Source organism: Amphibalanus amphitrite, unplaced genomic scaffold (assembly GCF_019059575.1).
Source record: "Amphibalanus amphitrite isolate SeventyFive unplaced genomic scaffold, NRLGWU_Aamphi_draft 000269F_arrow, whole genome shotgun sequence".
Taxonomy (NCBI): domain Eukaryota; kingdom Metazoa; phylum Arthropoda; class Thecostraca; order Balanomorpha; family Balanidae; genus Amphibalanus; species Amphibalanus amphitrite.
In genome coordinates, this window is record NW_024881764.1 from 502,381 (window position 1) to 522,271 (window position 19,891).

At 48.0% G+C, this 19,891-nt stretch overlaps 1 protein-coding gene across 2 annotated transcripts in view; it reads right to left on the reverse strand.

Annotated features, from left to right (window-relative positions):
* Window positions 1-557: 557 nt before the first annotated feature.
* LOC122386984 (protein krasavietz-like) overlaps window positions 558-19,891 on the reverse strand; it is a 123,764-nt gene continuing 104,430 nt past the window's right edge. The window contains exons 10-11 of one of the 2 annotated variants that reach the window (XM_043376761.1): window positions 9,241-9,372; window positions 558-906 (exon numbers count right to left, since the gene is read on the reverse strand). In XM_043376761.1, coding sequence (XP_043232696.1) covers window positions 887-906; window positions 9,241-9,372 — 152 coding nt within the window. In that variant the 3' untranslated portion in view covers window positions 558-886. The remainder of the gene's footprint in view (window positions 907-9,240; window positions 9,373-19,891) is intronic. The other variant, XM_043376763.1, reaches the window with a different exon arrangement.

A 19,891-nucleotide genomic window follows, 5' to 3' on the forward strand; every position in this document is an offset into this window, starting at 1 on the left:
CCTCCATCACGTGACCCTGCCCTCACGTGGCCTCAGTCACGTGGTGTTTTCACTCCTTGGCGCATGGTGGCGCTAGTCTCGCAGGGGCGGTGGTAGCTTGCTCCCCCGCCGTCCGGGGGTGATGGGTAGCAACTGCTGGTGACTATACATAGGATTTGGCCAAGGGGGGGGGGGGGGAGAAGAGATCCCGGGGGCCTCCTCTCTACAGCAAGCCTCCTCTCTAAAGGGGCCTCCTCTCTACTGAGGAGTCAGAGGGACGCTAGCGCTCAGACACAGACACTAGCGGCTATTTACAGGGGGCCCCAGGTAGTATGAAAGACACTAGCTGTCAGGCTGGTCAGAGGGCCCTGATTGTCCTGACGTGATCATCTTTTAGGGAAGGTTACAGGTAGTTGGCGGATGAGACGGGCAATGTTACAACACAAATCGCCGGGCGAGATAATCTCCTTGACAAAATCTTATTAATATATGATCAGTAGGTTGTTATTTAGGATTTTTCGGACGCTCTGTCGTGGAACACCCCGCTGTGCTGTGAACCGTTCAGTCACACGCCCGAGTTTGCCGCGCGCAGTCACTGTATTGTCGCCAGATACTGTGCAGGTAACCGTGCCGTCAATTTCTGGGGAGGGGGGGGGGAGGCCAGCAGCTGCCCGCTGACCGGCCTCCTCCCGGCCGCATCTGTATATAAAAATACAAATCATAGCGCGTGGCCGAAACGGAAATAGGATGCATCACCGGCCCGGCGGCAGCCGGAATTTGCGCGCGCGCCCGCCCTGTCTGTCGGCTGGGCGGCAGCAGAGCGGCGCTCCATGGCGCCGGGACGGCCCGCCCTGTCTGTAGGCTGGGCGGCAGCAGAACGGCGCTCCATGGCGCCGGGACGGCCCGCTCAGTCGTCCTCGTCAGAGTCTGGGGAGCACAGACACATATCGCAACAATCAACACATAGAAAAGACGCCTGTTGAGGAGGAAATGTGAGCAATATGTGCGCGAGTGCTGTCCACGCGCTAGAATAATTTCGAGTGAAAAATAAAGGAGAGCAGTTGAGAGAGACAACAGCAGGACAATATGTAGTGTTTTTTTACTTTAAGCATTTAAGTTAATTTGAAGCACATTATTGTCACACATTAAGTATTTAAGTTAAAATAAACACAACGCGAGGAGAATTATCACGGTAACATCTGGTGCCGTGACCCGGATTTAAGAATGAACGAGCCGAAGTTAAGAATAAGGCGGAACGCTTACAAAGCCCGAGCTGCTAAGCTGAAGAGGGAAATTGAAGAGCTGTTAAGCAATGACGGAGAAAAGCTGGAAATTGAAGAGCTTTTAAGCAATGATGGAGAAAGAAGTGTCATCGAGCATAAAGGTGATCAACTCAAGGAACAGCTGAAGACGATCAGGGAGGTTAGTGAGAACATTTGCGACATATTAGAGACAGATCAAGAAGCGGAGACTTTCATGGAGGATACGTACCAATTTACTGACGCCTGTGAAGACCTCATCATGACAGTCTCCAGGAAAAAGACCGAAAAGGACAAAGAACAGACAAAACAGGATGTGGAGGTCTCCGTTAAGGGCATCAAGCAACCCGAACTACCAGTGTTCGAGGGAGTCATCGCCAAGTTCGAAGACTGGGAGGTGGTTTTTGACGCGTTCATTGGAACCTCAAGGACTGATCCAAAGTTGAAGATGCTCTACCTAAAGAACAGCCTCTCTGGCGAAGCGTTGAAGCTCGTAGAGGGCTACAAACCATCTGAGATGGGCTATGCAAAGGCAAGAGAGGCCCTGACAGACAAGTACGGCGGAAAAACAAGACGGATCCGACATGGCCTCAATGACATTCGGCAGTTCTCCAACATGGCCGAGGGAGACACCAGGCGCCTGGAGCAGTATGCCGATAAAGTGAGCTGCCTTATCACTTTATTGAAGGAGAGTGGCTCAGTCGACGACTTATCAGATGTGTCGGCTTACTACATCTTGGTGGCCGAAAAACTGCACCATTCGTAAATAAAGAACTACCAAAGATGGCTGACAACCGCAGGCCAGGAAGACAACTTCAGTAACTTCGCCGAATGGCTATCAGAGGAAGCACGATGCGAGAAGAAAGCGAAGGAGATGGCGAGGACCGGAGACGAAACAAAACCAGGAAAACAGAAAACTGGTGGGAAAAGAACGTACGCTACGAACAGGATCAGCAGACAGCATGAAAATGGTGAAGAGCAGACAGTTTGTGTGGCATGCAAAGCGCGTCATATGCTACATGATTGCGCAGAGTTCCAGAGCTGGAACGTTTCGAAAAGATATAGGCTCTGCAAGTCTGAGAGAATTTGTTTCAGATGCCTCAGTGGAAGACAGCGCGGGACTAGTTGCAGGAAATTCCCAGGATGCACAGTCGATGGATGCAACGGCAGTCATCATACTCTCCTCCACGCTGAACGGCAGGAGCAAGAGCAGCGGCAGACAGCCATGAACCGAGACCAGCCTGCGAGGTGGCAGAATGCGGCTGATATAAACGAGTTTCATCCATCTCAGCAGACCAGTGGAGCCAGTGGCAGTGGTACTACGAGCAGGGCTACCAATCAGAGCTCAAGCTACAAGACAGCGACTGCAGAGCAAGAAGCCACACACGGGAAGATAGCCTTCCAGGTGGCACCAGTCTTGGTTCAACACAAGAACCGCTCGGTCGTTCTCAACGCTCTGCTCGATCCCTGCTCCGATGCCTCCTTCATTACTAAGACTGCTGCAGGCGAGCTGGGTTTCGATGGACCAGAAGAAGTGCTGCAGCTCAGCACAGTGAATGGAAAAGAAGACGTCAGCATGAAGACGGGGGATGTGCAGCTTTCAAGTCTGCACAGCGCCTATGAAGCAGAAATCAAAGTCCACGTGATTTCAAGTCTCGATGGTGCATCAGTGCGTACAAACTGGAACACGGTGAAGAGCCAGTGGCCGCACATGAAGACCGTACCATTTCCGAGAATGAGTGGCGGCAGTGTCGACATTCTGATCGGCCTCTGTGCGGTGACGACCCCGCTATTTGTGCCTCTGAAGACCGTGAAGGGCGCCGATTCCGACCCAGTGGCAGTTTTGACTCCCCTGGGGTGGACGGCATTCGGTGCGATTAAGAAGTTCGCCGAACATGGATCCTCTGCGCTGAAGATGAGGGAGAACATGTCGAACTTTTCCAGAACTCTGAGGACGCACGTCTCAAATACAACATGTAAAGAAGAAATCGAAGCAATCAAGTGCATGACTGACCTAGAGGTACTTGAAGTTAGAAAATCAGAAGAAAGTCTGATGTCACGTGAAGAACAGGAAGCAACAAAGAAGGTCTCGAAGTCGCTGGTGTACAACGGTAGCCGCTATCAAGCAGCTGTGCCATGGAGGGATCAGGAACCTCAGCTGGTCAGCAACTATGAAGCAGCGATGCAGCGTCTTGTTCGACTTGAGCAGTCCCTGAAGCGACTTGGAGGCGACCTGCTTGCCAGGTATGGTGCGATTCTTGAAGAGTACGTCAAGAAGGGCTACATGAGCAAAATCCTCGCATCCAAAAGAGAGCACAGGGGTGAAAAAGAGTGGTTTTTACCACACTTTCCAGTCGTCCGAGAAGAAAGGAGTCGACAAAGGTCCGAATAGTGTACGATGCAGGCGCAGCCGCAAAGTATCAGGGAGTGAGCCTGAATTCACAGCTTCTCCCAGGGCCGTCTCTTTATACTGACCTGGTCGAGACACTGCTCGGATTTAGACTGCATCGCATCGCACTGATCGGTGACGTCTGCGAGATGTTCTTGCAGGTCGAGCTGGCTCCGGATGACCGCAAGTATCACCGAGTACTGTGGAGAAACTGTGGAGAAAGGACGAGGAGCCCACCGTATACGAGTCAAACAGATGGCTGTTTGGAAACGCGGCCGCTCCATTCGTCGAACAGTTCGTGCTGAAAGAAAACGCCAAGAAGCACGCCAGCGCGTTTCCGCTGGGTTCTGAGGTGCTACTGAAGCATTTCTACATGGATGACGGCATCCAGTCCTTCCGAACCGAACACGAGGCTGTAAAGGCGAGAAAGCAGGTCAGTACCATTTTGGAAGATGGTGGCATGAAGATCAAGAAATGGATGTCTAACAATGCGAGTGTGCTGAAGGCCATCCCCATCGAAGACAGAGCAGTCACCTCTCAGCACTTCTTCGAAGATCAAGGCTCGGTACCAACCAAGACGCTTGGAGTAGTCTGGTCAGCAGATGAAGATCGCCTGTCCATAGACACGTCAAAGCGAGGAGGCCTCTGCGGAGAACTGACCAAAAGAGCGTGCCTCAGGGAAATGGCATCCGTCTTCGATCCGCTCGGTCTGTTCGTGCCGCTCACCATTCGAGCGAAGATGCTGTTTCAGCAGACGTGGAACAGCGGAGTAGACTGGGATGACGCCTTGCCAAGTGACCAGCAGCTGAAGTGGCGTGAGTGGTTTAAAGATATACTGCAGCTCAGCAGCCTTTCAGTGCCAAGATGTATTCATCCTTTCCCAGACGCTACCCTCCAGGAGATTCACGTCTTCTGTGACGCCTCGGAGAAGGCCTACGGCACCGCTATTTACGTCGTCTCCGAATGTGAAGGTAAACGAGCTTCTCAGCTCGCGCTGGCTCGCGCTCGGGTAGCGCCACGAGGGAAGATCCAAACTATTCCAAGACTGGAGCTCATGGGCGCCCTGCTAGGGTTGAGGCTTGTGAAGACGGTGTGCACAGCAATGAACAAGACACTAGAAGAGGTGCACTTTTGGTCCGATTCGATGGACGTGCTGTGCTGGATTCGGAATGAAGTCCGCCGCTTTCAGCCGTTCGTCGCCCACAGGATATCAGAGATCTGTGAGGTGACGTCACGTAAACACGTGTCGGGGACAGACAACCCGGCAGATGCGCCTACCAGAGGCTTAAGGTTTAGTGAGCTGAAAGAGAGTCGGCTCTGGATGGAAGGGCCCAAGTTTCTGCTAGAAGACAGTAACGAGTGGCCACCGAAGAAGAATTTTCAAGCGGAGCAGTTCGACAAGTCTGAGTTCAAGAAGGACCAGAAAAGCAGTGAGTGCTTTGCTGTGAGAGCTCCGTCAGGTCCCAGCTGTCGACTTCTCAACCCGGAGGACTTCTCAAGCTGGACAAGGCTTTTGAGAGTCACAGCCTGGGTGCGGAGATTCGTGAAAGTGCTGCGGAGTGAAACTGCGAACAAAACTCAGCTGGACAAGGAATTGAAGCCAGAGGAGATACTGGAAGCAGAGAAGTTCTGGGTGCGTCAGGCTCAAAAGGACTCGTTCCCAGAAGAAAGAGAGCAGCTCGAACGAGCGGCGACGACCGGCACAACGGCACAGGAAGCCTGCCGGCGAAGCAGTGTGAAACAGTTGAGTCCATTTCTGGATGAAGATGGAGTCATCCGAGTGGTGGGAGGAGGAAATGTGAGCAATATGTGCGCGAGTGCTGTCCACGCGCCAGAATAATTTCGAGTGAAAAATAAAGGAGAGCAGTTGAGAGAGACAACAGCAGGACAATATGTAGTGTTTTTTACTTTAAGCATTTAAGTTAATTTGAAGCACAGTATTGTCAAACATTAAGTATTTAAGTTAAAATAAACACAACGCGAGGAGAATTATCACGGTAACAGCGCCAATTCGGTCCGGCTTACTTCAGGAAAATAATCAACTTTTTGAACGCTCAAGAAGTTGGCCCGTGGCGTCAGAGGCGATCAAGAAGCTGATTATGTGACGCCACTGCCAGAGCGTCTCATGAGCTTCCACGTTATGGATTACAATTTGGTATGTACACATTTTACCAAAACAACACTGAAATTGCCTGAAACAACAGTCTTATCCACTGTCCAGTGAGCCAACACTCACCTCAAAACTAGCCAAATGTACCCTGATGACGCTATTGCCATTGCCAATAGGTTATTGGTGCTAAGTAGTGGGTACAACGATTTAACCAGGGCCTCACTGGGGGGGGGGGGGGGTATTCACAACGCCCTGACTTCGAAACTACTGGGCCGATTGTCAAAATTCAAACGGCATATGAAAGTCCTGGAATAACTGTCCAGCGAAACCTATTTTAATTTACCTATAAGTCACCGATGACGTCACTGGTCAGGTCAAAGTAAAAATTATCAACGTTTTGGTTTGTTCACAATTTGGGCTGTGGCCGCGCCGGCTACAAGTCAGATTGGACTCATTTTTGGTTAACACACTCGTGAATAGATGCTTAGATACCCGGAGGATACCGAACTTGTATTCTGATTGTTTTTTTTTTCAGATCAAGGCCAGGTCATACTAGGTCACGGAAACTTTTATCACGCATCGGCCACGTGAGACATGTTTTATGATCCATTTTCATTGCTTACAAAATCAGTGTTGTCTGTGTAATTTGGGACAATTTTCAGCTAAATAAAACTGAGGTCTGGTCACTTCACGTAAAAAGATCAAATTTTGAGGTTGAGATTGTCACAAAAAAGGTGCATCAGATGCAGTTTGAACTGGAACACGATGGTGTTATTCATTTTGGTGTGGTGTACGATGTCAAAAACGTACTGAAAAATGATTCTCAGGTGTTGTTTTTATCCGCTGGAGCATTGGAGCGCTAATCCAAAGGCCCGGGGTTCGAATCCCCGTACAGCCCAAATCTTTAACGAGTTTGCAAAAGATGACTGATGTCATCACTGTCAACCGTGGAAGCCGTATGGCTACCCATCTACGCTGGAGTACGAAAAACATCATCTCACGTACTGAAAAATGGATTTGCAATCTTGATTACGGTGCAATGTTGACTACAAAGCAAATAACTTTGCTATTTTGGAAGATATCGGGCTACAACTTCCTAGAGTAGACCATCGGTACGTGTTATACAGGGTGTTCCAAAAAAAGTGAGCCCCCTAACTTATATTGCTTTTATCTCCGAAACCGTATGTTCTACGATAATGAGAGACCCCTTGTTGGAAAGAACGGTCAATTTCGGTTCTAGTAGGCTACCTAGTGTGGTTCTGAATGATCACGTATTACACCGAGAACGACCAGAACAAAATGTGTTGCGAGATCGAGTGAAACTTGGCGACGGCGGTATGCCCCCTAACTATTATTGCTTTTATCTCCAAAACCGTATGTCCTACGATAATGAAAGACCCCTTGTTGGAAAGAACGGTCAATTTCGGTTCTAGTAGGCTACCTAGTGTGGCTCTGAATGATTACGTATTACACCGAGAACGACCAGAACAAAATGTGTTGCGAGATCGGGTGAAACACGGCGACGGCGGTAAACGTGTATTGCTGACGGCAACGCACGACCGATATTGGAGTGGTCAAAATACTGGTTGAACTAGGTCATCCACTCAGTCTTCATTTTTTATGATAAAAGTTCACGCGCGAAGAATGAATAAAAGCACGTGAACTGAAATATGCAGTCAGATGTGAAGAAATTTTAACCATATCCGTTACCGCTAAATATTTCACTAAGAATTTGGTATTGAATTGTGCTTTTCACAATGCTGGTCGTGTTGTGCAAGCTATGTAACAGAATTACGACCTATCTGGATGGAATTCGATTGCTCTTTCTAATGAGCGGCTTTCCAAAGCTGTAGGATACACGGTTGCGGAGATACAGTCGATCTTAGTTAGGGGGCTCACTTTTTTTGGAACACCCTGTATCACATATCGACACCTTTTTTAAAACCCACATTTGTTCTCCCGTGAAGTTCAGACAAGTTGTTTAGAAACCTTCAAAAAAGGTACAGTCACTCGATTTTTCTCAAGTTTGTCTGTCTTGGCAGATCAAGCAATGCCAGAGCAAGCTTACGAACACACAAATTTGATCAGGATCGGACGATTGGACACTTCTAAAAAGAGATCTTTCGTGCTTCCCGGAAATTCACCGGAGAACAGATGTGGGGTTAAAAAAAAGGTGTCGATATGGGGTACGATAGATCGACCAAAGCCGTACACCCTCATATTTTATTTTTTGCTTAAAATTGGTCGAATGGGTTGTGATGGGCGGGGAAGCCAGCTGTGGCAAGGATTTTTTCTTTGAACAACGGTTTCCGAGATAAAGCCTCGGACAATTCCTGGAGGTCGCGCTGCAACCCTATATTTGGCGGCTCATAACTCAGAAACTATTTGTTTTCTATGATAAAAACTTTATATGGTTCTGGGTTCAACTCGCAATCAACCGACAAACATTTTGGCTATCTCGGATTTTCAATTAAAAATGACCTGACCTGAGGTCAACTCAGGTCGAAAGCTACTTTTTTATTCTCGCATTAGAATAACAATTGATAAGGCTTTATTCGTCATCAGACAAAATTGCAACTTTCAGTGGGGACAATATCAAGGTCACTCTTCAAAAAATAGGTCAAAAGGTCACATGATCAAAATTTTTGAAAATTAAAAATCCGAGATAGCCAAAATGTTCGTCGCTCAATTGCGAGTTGAAGCATGTTAAGTTTTTATCATAGAAAACAAATAATTTCTGAGTTATGAGCCGCCAAACATAGGGTTGCAGCGTGACCTGCAGGAATTGCCCGAGGCTATATCTCGGAAACCGTTGTTCGAAGAAAAAAATCCTTGCCACAGCTGGCATCCCCAACCATCACAACCCCTTTGACCAATTTTAAACGAAAAATATAATATGTGGGTGTCATTTTTTTTTTTTTGGTCGACCTATCGTGGAATGCCCCATTTATTCCGTTTTTCGAAAAGTTAAAAAAAAAAACGTATAGGAAAGAATTACACAAACATAAGTTGAGTTTATTCTTACATATGTATAATTTTTAATTTCTGAAATGTTGAAAATCTGAGGTACCAGTTTGGTAGCCATGTGTAGGTATTTTGAGTCCCCTCAAGCAAAAAAAAAAATCGTATCAAACTTAAGAACTTAAGCTCTTGAAAGCGATTCCCACAGTTCAATGTTTTGCACCCAAATCGGCCGTATGTACATCACGTCACTCTGGCGTCATTTCCGGCCGACCTATGGTAGGAACGAAATTCTTGTTTGGACACAAGGTTTAAAATTGATGCAGTCGACGGTACTGAAAATTTCGTTTCGATACGTCTCTAGCGGTTTAGAAGATATTGCAGAAAACGGGAGGGAGGGGAGCCGTACAAAAATACCAAATATTTGCACTTTAGTGGCCAGGCAAACCTTGATCTTATTTCATGTGTGCGTGCGCGTGCCGCGTGTGTGCGTGCGTGCGTGTGTGTGTGTGGGGGGGGGGGGGCGGGGGCACCCTCCTTACCCTCCTCCTCGGCGTTTTTCAGCCAGTCGACAAAGGCCTTCATCTGCTCCAGAAACACTGTCTTGCCCTTGGCCTTGCCCTCCTGTGTGTCCTTGTACCAGCGCAGAATTACCTCTTCGTGCAGCACGTCCGCTGAAGGCAACACGGAATGAGCTGCGATAGTGATACAACACGGCACACGGCCTGACACACAAGGTCTGAGACAGGGCCATGCATAAGGTCGGAGACAGGGCGACACGGGATCTGCGGGAAATACAACGTAGTACAGTGGCCAATCAGCCGCCAACTAAGCCAGCCCGTAGGCACAAGCGTAACTTAACACCTCCCATTGACCAATGACCGTCGCTGGGTTGCGGAGTGTTCTCCTCAGGAGAGGTTTTGCTTTGTAAACTTCCAAAACCTGTCCATCGTGCGGTTTTATTGGGATTTCGTGTCTAAAAGAAAGCTATTTGCTCCAGACCTGCCTCTTGAAACTTCGTAAGATAAAACTTTACATTAATTGACACTTTTGGAGGGTCAGTTGTCCTTGGCATTGACGATTTTCGCGTTATTTTCCCCCAAAATTTACCGCTATAGATATTATAAACAACTAGAGGGATAGCATTACGCGCAGCGTAATAAATCAAGTTTCAATAAAATCGGCCCAGTAGCGGCCGAGTTATTGCCAGAATAAATTTGGTGACTCCTCCTGGCCGGCGGTGCTCTGTTCCGGTATTCATTGCCAAAGGTCAACGACCTGCCGGCTCTGATTTCGCTCAGTTTTGCAAGCGAAGAAAGTGAGGCTAATGCGCGTGCTCTCTGATCGGCGCCGGCCGCGGCCAAAATCCCGCAAAGATGCGCCCGCCACGTGCAAACCGGCGAGCGCACCCCCCACCAAAATTTAATACGACAAACAGATGCATGCGTCCGACTCAGCGCCAAAATTTCACCCCTGCAGCCCGCACCATCGCCTCGCAACAGCCCGCCAAGCGTGACGGACGCGTTTCATACAGACATTTTGATTTTTATATATGTAACTAGAGGGACAGCATTACGCGCAGCGTAATAAATCAATTTTCATTCAAATCGGCCCAGTAGCGGCCGAGTTATTGCCAGAATAAAGTTGGTGACTCCTCTTGGCCGGCGGTGCCCTGTTCTGGTGTTCATTGCCAAAGGTCAATGACCTGCCGGCTCTGATTTCGCTCAGTTTTGCAAGCGAAGAAACTGAGCCTAAGGCACGTGCTCACTGCTCGGCGCCGGCCGCGGCCCAAAATGCTGCAAAGATGCGCCCGCCACGTGCACACTGCTGCACGCACCCCCTCGAAAAGTTGATACGACAAACAGATGCACGCGTCCGACTTACGTCGAAAATTTCACCCCCGTAGCCCGCACCGTTCCGGAGCAATAGCCCGCCAAGCGTGACTGACGCGTCACATAGTAAATACATACATACATACATACATACATACATACATACGGACGTTTTGATTTTTATAAGAGGAACTAGAGGGACAGCATTACGCGCAGCTTAACCCGCGCCCCGCTGGGGGGGGGGGCAGAATCTGCCCCCCTCCCGTTTTTCGCCAATAACTTCTAAACGCGTTACGCCAGCGACGTCAAACTTTCAGTACCTTATCATACATCAATTTGACACGTTCCCTGAGAATTTGAGCGAAATCCGTCGGTAATTTTTTGAGAAATTGACGTTTTAGTGACGTCATGAGGCCATTCTTATAAAGAAAAAGGACGGAGGGACGGAAGGAAAAAAAGAACTCAATGAATTAAACGATTCCGTCCTTTTTGGTTATCATAAAGGTTCCGTCCCTCTACCCCTCCCACTTCGTTGTTTTGCTAGGATGCGTTTTTCGTCTAAATGATCAAGAGCTTTAGTAAATGAAACAGGAATTATTTTCTGCAATATTTTCTTATAAATTTCGTCACAAAGAATGCAATAAGACTAAGAAAATACTGTGTGATCGCTATATGGGTATAATAAAATGAGAACCTGCAATTATTTGGGATCATATTTGAATTTTTATGGGACCGGGGACTGTTGTCTGCTACGATACATAGCCTTGGCCAGAGGCCTTGGCTACGATCAAGGATAATATAGATAGGCGAAGTATGTAATATGTTGTAGTCTTTCCTGCTAGTCTGAAACCCACCAAAGATTGTTTTTGCGTATAAATGTGGTAATGCCTATGTCTTACTCAGTGATAGGATGTCTAATAAGCGGTAAGGGAACAACGCAAACACCCTGAGTTAGCGTGGCGGCTCGGGACAAGCGGTAGAGATAAAAGAGGAGGGGATACTGATAAGGCATCTTTCGCTCTAGGGGACGACGCGGCGCGCGACGAACGCGCGCGGCGGCTCGGGATGAAAGGGAGGGAGAGAGGGAAGGAGTAGGTAGAGAGAGAGAGAGAGAGAGAGAGAGAGAGAGAGAGACGGGGGGCGCAGGTGTTGTTTTGACGAACTGACGCTAAAGAGGGGGGAGGGGGAGCGGGGGAAGAAATTGCCTGTGGATCTTCTCTGTGTGGGGACAGCGAGGACAGTCCAGCGAGAGCGCTTGAGCGTGGTGGAGTGTATACGAATTTCTCTGCGTGCAAACAAGAACTTTAAGTGCTAACGAGAAGTTGTAGTGCCACGTGACTCAGACCTCCAACCGTGATACCAGTCGAGGCGCCAGAGGACACAGGACACAGGCCAGGTGAGGGTGGAGCTACTGGGAGGCAGTTGCAAACAGTAAACACCTACCACTTACTGGATATTGCATCTCAAGGTGTCCAATCCTGCCTGTTAATGTGTATGCCCGATAAACAACGATAGCTGCAGAACGATAAGGTGGCGGTCTATAGGTACTTGGTCTGCATGTCAAATTGACTAATTTTCGTGTGAAATAACTCCCGACCAATGTCATACAGTTCACATATCGATTAGCACGCAGCCTGAAACACATTTCGCACAAGTTGCTCTCGCAACCAGCTAAATATCGTATCAATGCCGTAAAAAAGCGCTGCTGAGGAGCAGCGCTATTTCTGATGCGTTATTTTTCACGAACAACGCAAAGTCTTACGTCACCAGAGGCGTCTTTGTCTCTTTATGATACGGAAACGCGTCCTTTTGGGTGGGGGTAGCGTCAATCTGGCTTCGTTCTTTTAACGGGTTCCGTCTTTCGTCTTCGTCCTTTTATGATAACCAAATTCCGTCTAATCTCAGAAATGACGGAGCGTCCCTCCGTTCTTTTCTTTATAAGAATGGCCAATGTTCGCCATTTTCGCCTCAAAAATGGCAAAATTTCAAACGCCGCTAACATCTTCATTTTTAAAGGAATCAAGACGTAACAAAAAAGTTTATACGTGATTCTACCTTGTCTATCAAATGGCTATCTCGGTTTTTTGAAAATTTTGGATTTTGGCCAAAATTTTTCCAAAAAACTGACTTTTTTGGGAAAATATTTATAAAATCCAAAATTTTGAGTTTATCAAAAAAAAACGGAATATATGTCAAAGAAGTTGTCTATGTGCACCTACATACCAATTTTTAGAAGAATCGGTTCAAAAATGTGGGAGTTATTCAAAATTTTATGACGTCACGACACACAAATTTTTTGAAAAAAAAAATGATTTTTTTTTTTGAAGTTCTAGACCTCGTACGGAAACAAAAATAGCACCATTCGATTCGCCGTGAAAAACTGCATCGGATAGACACCTTTTTAGGCCTTAACAACCAACTTCAAAATTTGACCTCACTTGACCTGACCTTGACCTGACCTCGACCTGAAATTCATCCAGAGGTGGTCCATATCACTTATTGAGTGTGCCCATTGAATTCCATGAGTAAAATGACCCATAAAACATGTGTCGCACATGCCCTTTTCTATATTTTGTTTTTGGTGACCTGACCTGACCTGACCTTGACCTTGACCTTTGAATGAAATTGTGTGCAACGAATATTGTAGTGGTAGTCTAAGAACACGTTTTGGGCATTCAGTCTTAGTCCATTCTTCGGCAACTACGGTGCAAGGCCGATACTGTAGAAACTTGCATTTTGTACCCTTGACCTGAACTTGACCTGACCTCTGACCTACTTAAGCAAAAAAATTTGGGCTCTTAAGATCCGCCTTGTTGAGAGCTTTCGATTGCCGTTTTCCCCGTCTTTCTACGACCATCGGTTCGGAAGTTAGACAGGGGGGGGGGCAGAATCTGCCCCCCCCCAGCAGGGCGCGTATGGCTGAATAGCCCAGCGGGGCGCGGGTTAAAGAGGGACAGCATTACGCGCAGCGTAATAAACCAGGTTTCATTAAAATCGGCCCAGTAGCGGCCGAGTTAAGGCCAGAATAAATTTGGCGACTCCTCTTGGCCGGCGGTGCCCTGCGCCGGTGTTCATTGCCAAAGGTCAGTGACCTGCCGGCTCTGATTTCGCTCCGTTTTGCAAGCCAAGAAACTGAGCCTAAGGCGCGTGCTCTCTGCTCGGCGCCGGCCGCGGCCAAAATCCCGCAAAGATGCGCCCGCCACGTGCAAACCACCGAACCCACCCCCACCAAAATTTAATACGACAAACAGATGCACGCGTCCGACTTGCGTCGAAAATTTCACCCCCGTAGCCCGCACCGTTCCGGAGCAATAGCCCACCAAGCGTGACTGACGCGTTATATACATACGTACAAACATTTTGATTTTTATATATGTAAACTAGAGGGACAGCATTCTAGTCAATTTTCAATAAAATCGGCCCAGTAGCGGCCGAGTTATGGCCAGAATAAATTTGGCGTCTCCTCTTGGCCGGCGGTGCTCTGTTCCGGTATTCATTGCCAAAGGTCAGTGACCTTCCGGCTCTGATTTCACCCAGTTTTGCAAGCGAAGAAACTGAGCCTAAGGCGCGTGCTCTCTGATCGGCGCCGGCCGCGGCCCAAAATGCTGCAAAGATGCGCCCGCCACGTGCAAACCGCCGAGCGCACCCCCTCGAAAAGTTGATACGACAAACAGATGCACGCGTCCGACTCGGCGCGAAAATTTCACCCCCGTAGCCCGCACCGTTCCACAGCAATAACCCGCCAAGCGTGACTGACGCGTTTAATACATACAGACATTTTGATTTTTTTATATGTAAATTTTAAATGATACTTTGTCTTTATTTTACGATGAACTGCAATTTTTGAAACTGGGTAACCTCTGTCTGTGAGCTTCTTGTCAGTTTTCAATAGTTATGACTGCATTTTCAGCTTCTTTCCGAAGCACGAATCTGCTGCGGTACGAGAGTCGTTCAAAACGCTGTTAGTCTCGCATGGTTTCGTCCTTCAAAAATGTTAGCCACCGTTTTTATTAGATGATCATCATGTTGTACTCATCCTCGCCAACACTTAGCATGTGTCATAACCGACTTAACCATTCCCATTACTCCTGAAACAAAGAGTTGCTCAGCCGACCTGATTTTGCGACCTCCATTTTCATGCCTGACCCATGGTCAGAGGTGAACCCCTTTTGTGAGCTCATGAAGGGTCGAGTGCGCTTAAAAACAATGAGACTGCTTGAGGAAGGTTGATACCAATGCCCATGCAAAATTTCGACTGTCAATTTCTTATGGATTCAGAATTATTGACAAAAAGCATGGCTGGTACCTGTCAACGAACTTTTGAGACACCCTGTATATAATATATATATATATATATATATATATATATATATATATATATATATATATATATATATATATATATATATATATATATATATATATATATATATATATATATATATATATATATTCTTTTAAGCAGAGACCGTTAAATTGAAACAGCGTTTTCACATTTGCCTTATCACGACGCCTCACGATGCACAAACAACAAGGAGCCACCAAAACACACATGGAAGAAGAACACAACACACCACTCACACGCCAACACCTAGTAGATAACGCTACCGTCATACACTCAAACCACGACCCCAAGCGAATTGAAATCATTGAAGCTATCTACATCCGTGAATATGCACCCGACATCAACCACCAAAGGAACCAGAGGCTAGAAAAACTCGCACTTTGGGGGACAAAACAACAGACCCTACACGCTCGTCAGACGCACCAAACTGACGCCTCTGAGAACGACACACGATACACTGATGACGAAGGATAGGTTAGGTAGCTTCAGTCGTGACGGCCAGCAAGGCGATGACAGATGTACTTTTCGTATACCATATATTTTGTAATCATGTGAATTCCAATCGTGAAAGTCGAATTAGTGATTATCGCTCGCGGATAGTTCATAATGAATATTTTGTTTTTCAAGCATATGCTGGTGCATGAAAAATCTCTGAGCGGACTTACTGTAGGGTAAGGGCGGGTAAGAGTACGCGGGCGATAAGAGTACGCATCAGCTGTTTCGGTTGCTTAGCAACGCGGGTTTGTCGAGTTCATGAAGTGACATGAAGCCGCCAGTGCGTGCTTGTCACCAACGGAACGTGGGCGTTGAGCGGCGACGCTGTTGAGTTTAAGGCGATGAATATTATTTTCGAGCGTTATGATATTATTATGGTAAGGTACAATAATTTTGATACTTGGCAGTTGAGATAAGGTACATTTCCGTGATTGTTGTGGGAAACTTGTGAGGTTATCTGGGGAAATACTGTGCAGTGCAATATTCTGTTTGCGAAGTTTTGCACAACGTTTCGGGGTTGTTTTGTGCGCGAATTGCATGTACGGTAAGAGGACGCACTGTTCAGGAGGGTAAGAGTACGCAGAATTATACATTAAATCGAATATGCAGAAATATAAAATTATTAATCTATCGCTCAATGACGTTTGTCTTGTAGGTATATCATCAATGGAGCACTGTGATGCAGATGCGTACCCGAAATTCTTCCAAATACGAGTTATTCTCCCTTTTGATTGTGCATTTTTTTAAGAAACACACGACATGATTATTTCCTGATTTATAGACTTGAAAGATCTATTTTATGTTTTTCTTTTTGGATACTAGAATTAACTTAAATGCCTTCTGAGTTTGAAGTTAAGCATTTGGACAGTACAAGCTGCATAGGTGTGTGTTCATATGCTTGCGTACTCCACCCGCCTGGCGTGCGTACTCTTACACACCCCATATGGTAAGAGTACGCAACTGCAGCGGTTCAGAAAATGTCAGTTTTAGACCACTTCCATTTACGCTGAAGGATCGTTGCCCCATGGGTTGATGGCTAATTCAATGAACTTTAATATTCCCTATTTGCGATTTCTTTCTTTCAAATATTAAACAAATGAGAGCAAGAAATCCACTAAGTGCGTACTCTTATACGACTTCACCCTACCTTAAAAATGAGTGTCATGTTTACATTCGAAACGCGTCTGTAAAATATAATGACCTATGAGCATAGGCGTAGGAACAGGGGGGGGGGGCCAGGTGGGCAAGTGCCCACCCACTTTTCGAGGTGGGGGGGCACCCACTTTTTACTCGAGGCCCCTCGTCTCGATTTGAGAGGACGTCGTCACCTTCCAGAATAAACAAACTCCGTAAAAATAAGTTCCACGAATCCCCACGCACGGACTCCAAGGGGCCGTGATGGATCCAAGGAGGCCCTCTGTTCATACTTGTCAGTCGAAGCCCCTGAGACTGATGGCCTGAGAGGCCCTAGTGGATCTGAGGAGGCCCCAATATCCACACTGGTCTGGGGAGGCCCCTGACACTGGCAGTCTGGGAGGCCCCTCTATCCACACTAGTCAGATGTCTGAGACTGGTGGTCTGGGAGGCCCCTCCATCCACACTAGTCAGAATAGGCCCCTGACACTGGCGGTCTAGCCGAGGCTCCCTACCCTCACTAGTCAGAGGAGGCCCCTCTATCCTCAATAGTCAGATGAGGCCCCTGAGATTGATGGTCTGGGAGGCCTATCCATCTACACTGTAGTCAGAGGAGGCCCCTGAGACTGATGACCTAAGAGGCCCTTATAATCACACCAGGCAGAAGAGGCCCATGAGACTGATGGACTGAGAGGCCCTTCTATTCATACTGGCCAGAGGAGACCCCCAAAACTTTCGGTCTAGGAGGTCCCTCAATCCGGCACCAGCCAGAAGAGTCCCCTGAGACTGATGGCCTGGGAAGCCCTTATATTCACACTAGGCAGAGGAGGCCCCTGAGACTGATGGTATGAGAGGCCCTCATATTCACACCAGTCAGAAGAGGCCCCTGAGGCTGTGAGGCCCTTCTGTTCATATAACTGGCCACTGGAGGCCCCTGAAAGCGGTGGCCTGGGAGGGCCCTCTATCCACACTAGTCAGAAGAGGCCCCTGAGACCGATGGTCTGAGAGGCTCTTATATTCATACTGGCCACAAGAGGCCCCTGATACTGATAGTCAGAGAGGTCCACTCCTAATGAATCTGAGGGGGCCCTCTATCCACATTTACACTTTTCTAGGGAGGCCCCCGAGACTGATGGTCTGAGAGGCCCTTTTATTTATACTGTCCACAGGAGCCCCCTGAGATTAATGGTCTGAGAGGCTCTTCTATTTATACTAACCAGAGGAGGCCCCTAGGATTGATGGTCTAACAGGCCCTTCTATTTATACTAGCCAGAGGAGGCCCATGAGACTGATGGTCTGAGAGGCCCTTCTATTCAAACTAGGCAGATGAGGCCCCTAAGAATGATAGTCCGAAGAGCCATGCGGCGGCAGCTGGCCGTGGCCATATTACGGCTCGGTAGGGCCCCACAAAGCTCATGAGAGCACCTCAAGGGCTCCTAAGTAGACACGCTTATCCCCATAAGGATGCCACGCCGGCTTCTGAAGGCTCCTTGTAGGCATCTAAGGGCCCCTTCCGGCCTCTAACGGCTCCACCCGCCTGTGATGGCTCCACGCCAGTGTTTATGAGCGCCACACAGCGGCGCCTTTGAGGGTCATACTAGTGTCTCTTAGGGCCCTATATCGGTGGCTCTGGGGGCCCCACACCGGCGCCTCTGTGGGCCACCACACCTGTGCATCTCAAGGCTCTATAGGTACATTTGAAGGACCCACACCGACACCTCTGAGGGCCCCACACCAGTATCTCGGAGCTCTGAAGGCCCCCACTGACTCCGAGGACTCACCGGCTCCTGAGAGCACCATGTTGATGTCTAACGGCTCCACAAGGCCACTGAAGGCACCACACAAGCTCTCACTGAGCTCTAATGTCCATGTACCGGCCTCTGAGCGATTTAAGCCAGCGCATTCATAGCTCCACACCAGCAATTGTAAGAGCTTCACACTGAAGTATCTGAGGGTTCCACACCGGTTTCTCTAAGGGCCACATACCGGCATCTCTGAGGGCCCCATACCGGCGTCTCCGAGGGTCCACATCTGACGGGCACCCATCAGCGACTGAAGGTCCCACACTGTCGACTCCGAGAGCCCCATCTGCGTCTGGGAGCACCTCTAAGTCTAATCTCTAAGAACCACATCGGCTCCTCCGTACGAAAGATGGGCGTCTGCATGCCAAAGGGGAGCGGTTCTGAGACAGTAGGGCACCTACGTGCAATAGAGGGGCGCCTATGAAGCCCATAGGGGCGCCTCAATGCGAAAGAGGGGCGCCTCTGAAGCCTACATATATGGGCGTCCACATGCAATAGAGATCTGCAGACTGCAATTGATCAATGCCATGGGGCCTGGGGGTGCATTCATAAGAAACAGGAGCGCCGGCATGGCAAAGAGAGGCGCCTTCAAGTGTCCATAAAAGAGAGACGTCTATGATAAGCGCACATTGTATGCGACAACGGGGCGACTGTGGGACATATAGGGATGTCTCTGATGACTATACATAGGGCGCTTATATGCCAAAGAGGGCGCCTATGAAGCTAATGGGGGCACCTGGGAAACGAGGAAGACATTTGTGTAAGGGTTTTCAGGGGTCATGCGCCGTTTGCGGCAAATAGATTCTAAAAAAAAATCGGAGAGGGAATAAGTTTTAAAAATGGTGCGCGGACTTTCCGCACTGTTCGCTTAAGCGGTTACGCCCCTGGGTACATCTGCCCGAGCTCAGAAGCTAGATTTGGAGGTCATACTTGAAAGCAGCTAGCAGGACGAGGCAAAAGTTGGAGGCCCCTGAAAATAGGAGGCCCCCTGGAAATGGAGGCCCCTTGACAGGGTGGCCCACCCACTTTTCATGACGTTCCTACGCCCGTGCCTATGAGCCTTTGATCTATTTTGCCTTCTATTTCTAATGATCTCAAGAAAACAGTAAATAAGCTTATAAAAACACACAAGGAACTTGTCAAATGTGAAAACGCTATTTCATTTAACGGTCTTTGCTTAACCTGCGCACCGACGGGGCGGGGGAGGCGGTTATCCGCCCCCCCCCCTGAGGTTTTTCGCAAATAGCGGGAAAACCGCGGTGCGTAGCGCCGCAAATTGGTATGACTATTCTCTCATCAATTTTACACATATTGTGCAATTGTGAATCTCCTAACCTTTGAGGTCAGGTCACCAGGTCACTTTGAATGACCCAACCTCAAGTCACTCTTTTGCAACTTTGTTACCGTGTCAGAGCTACAGTAGATGACGGAGTCCTTTGAAAGTCGGAGGATGTTATTAGGTCATTGCTAGCTACAACTTGTATATCTCGGAATTTAGATATCGATGACCTAAGGTCAGGTTAATTTCTCGACCTCCCCATTATTAGTCAATGCGGGAAAAATCAACTCCCTGCTTTTTTTGTTC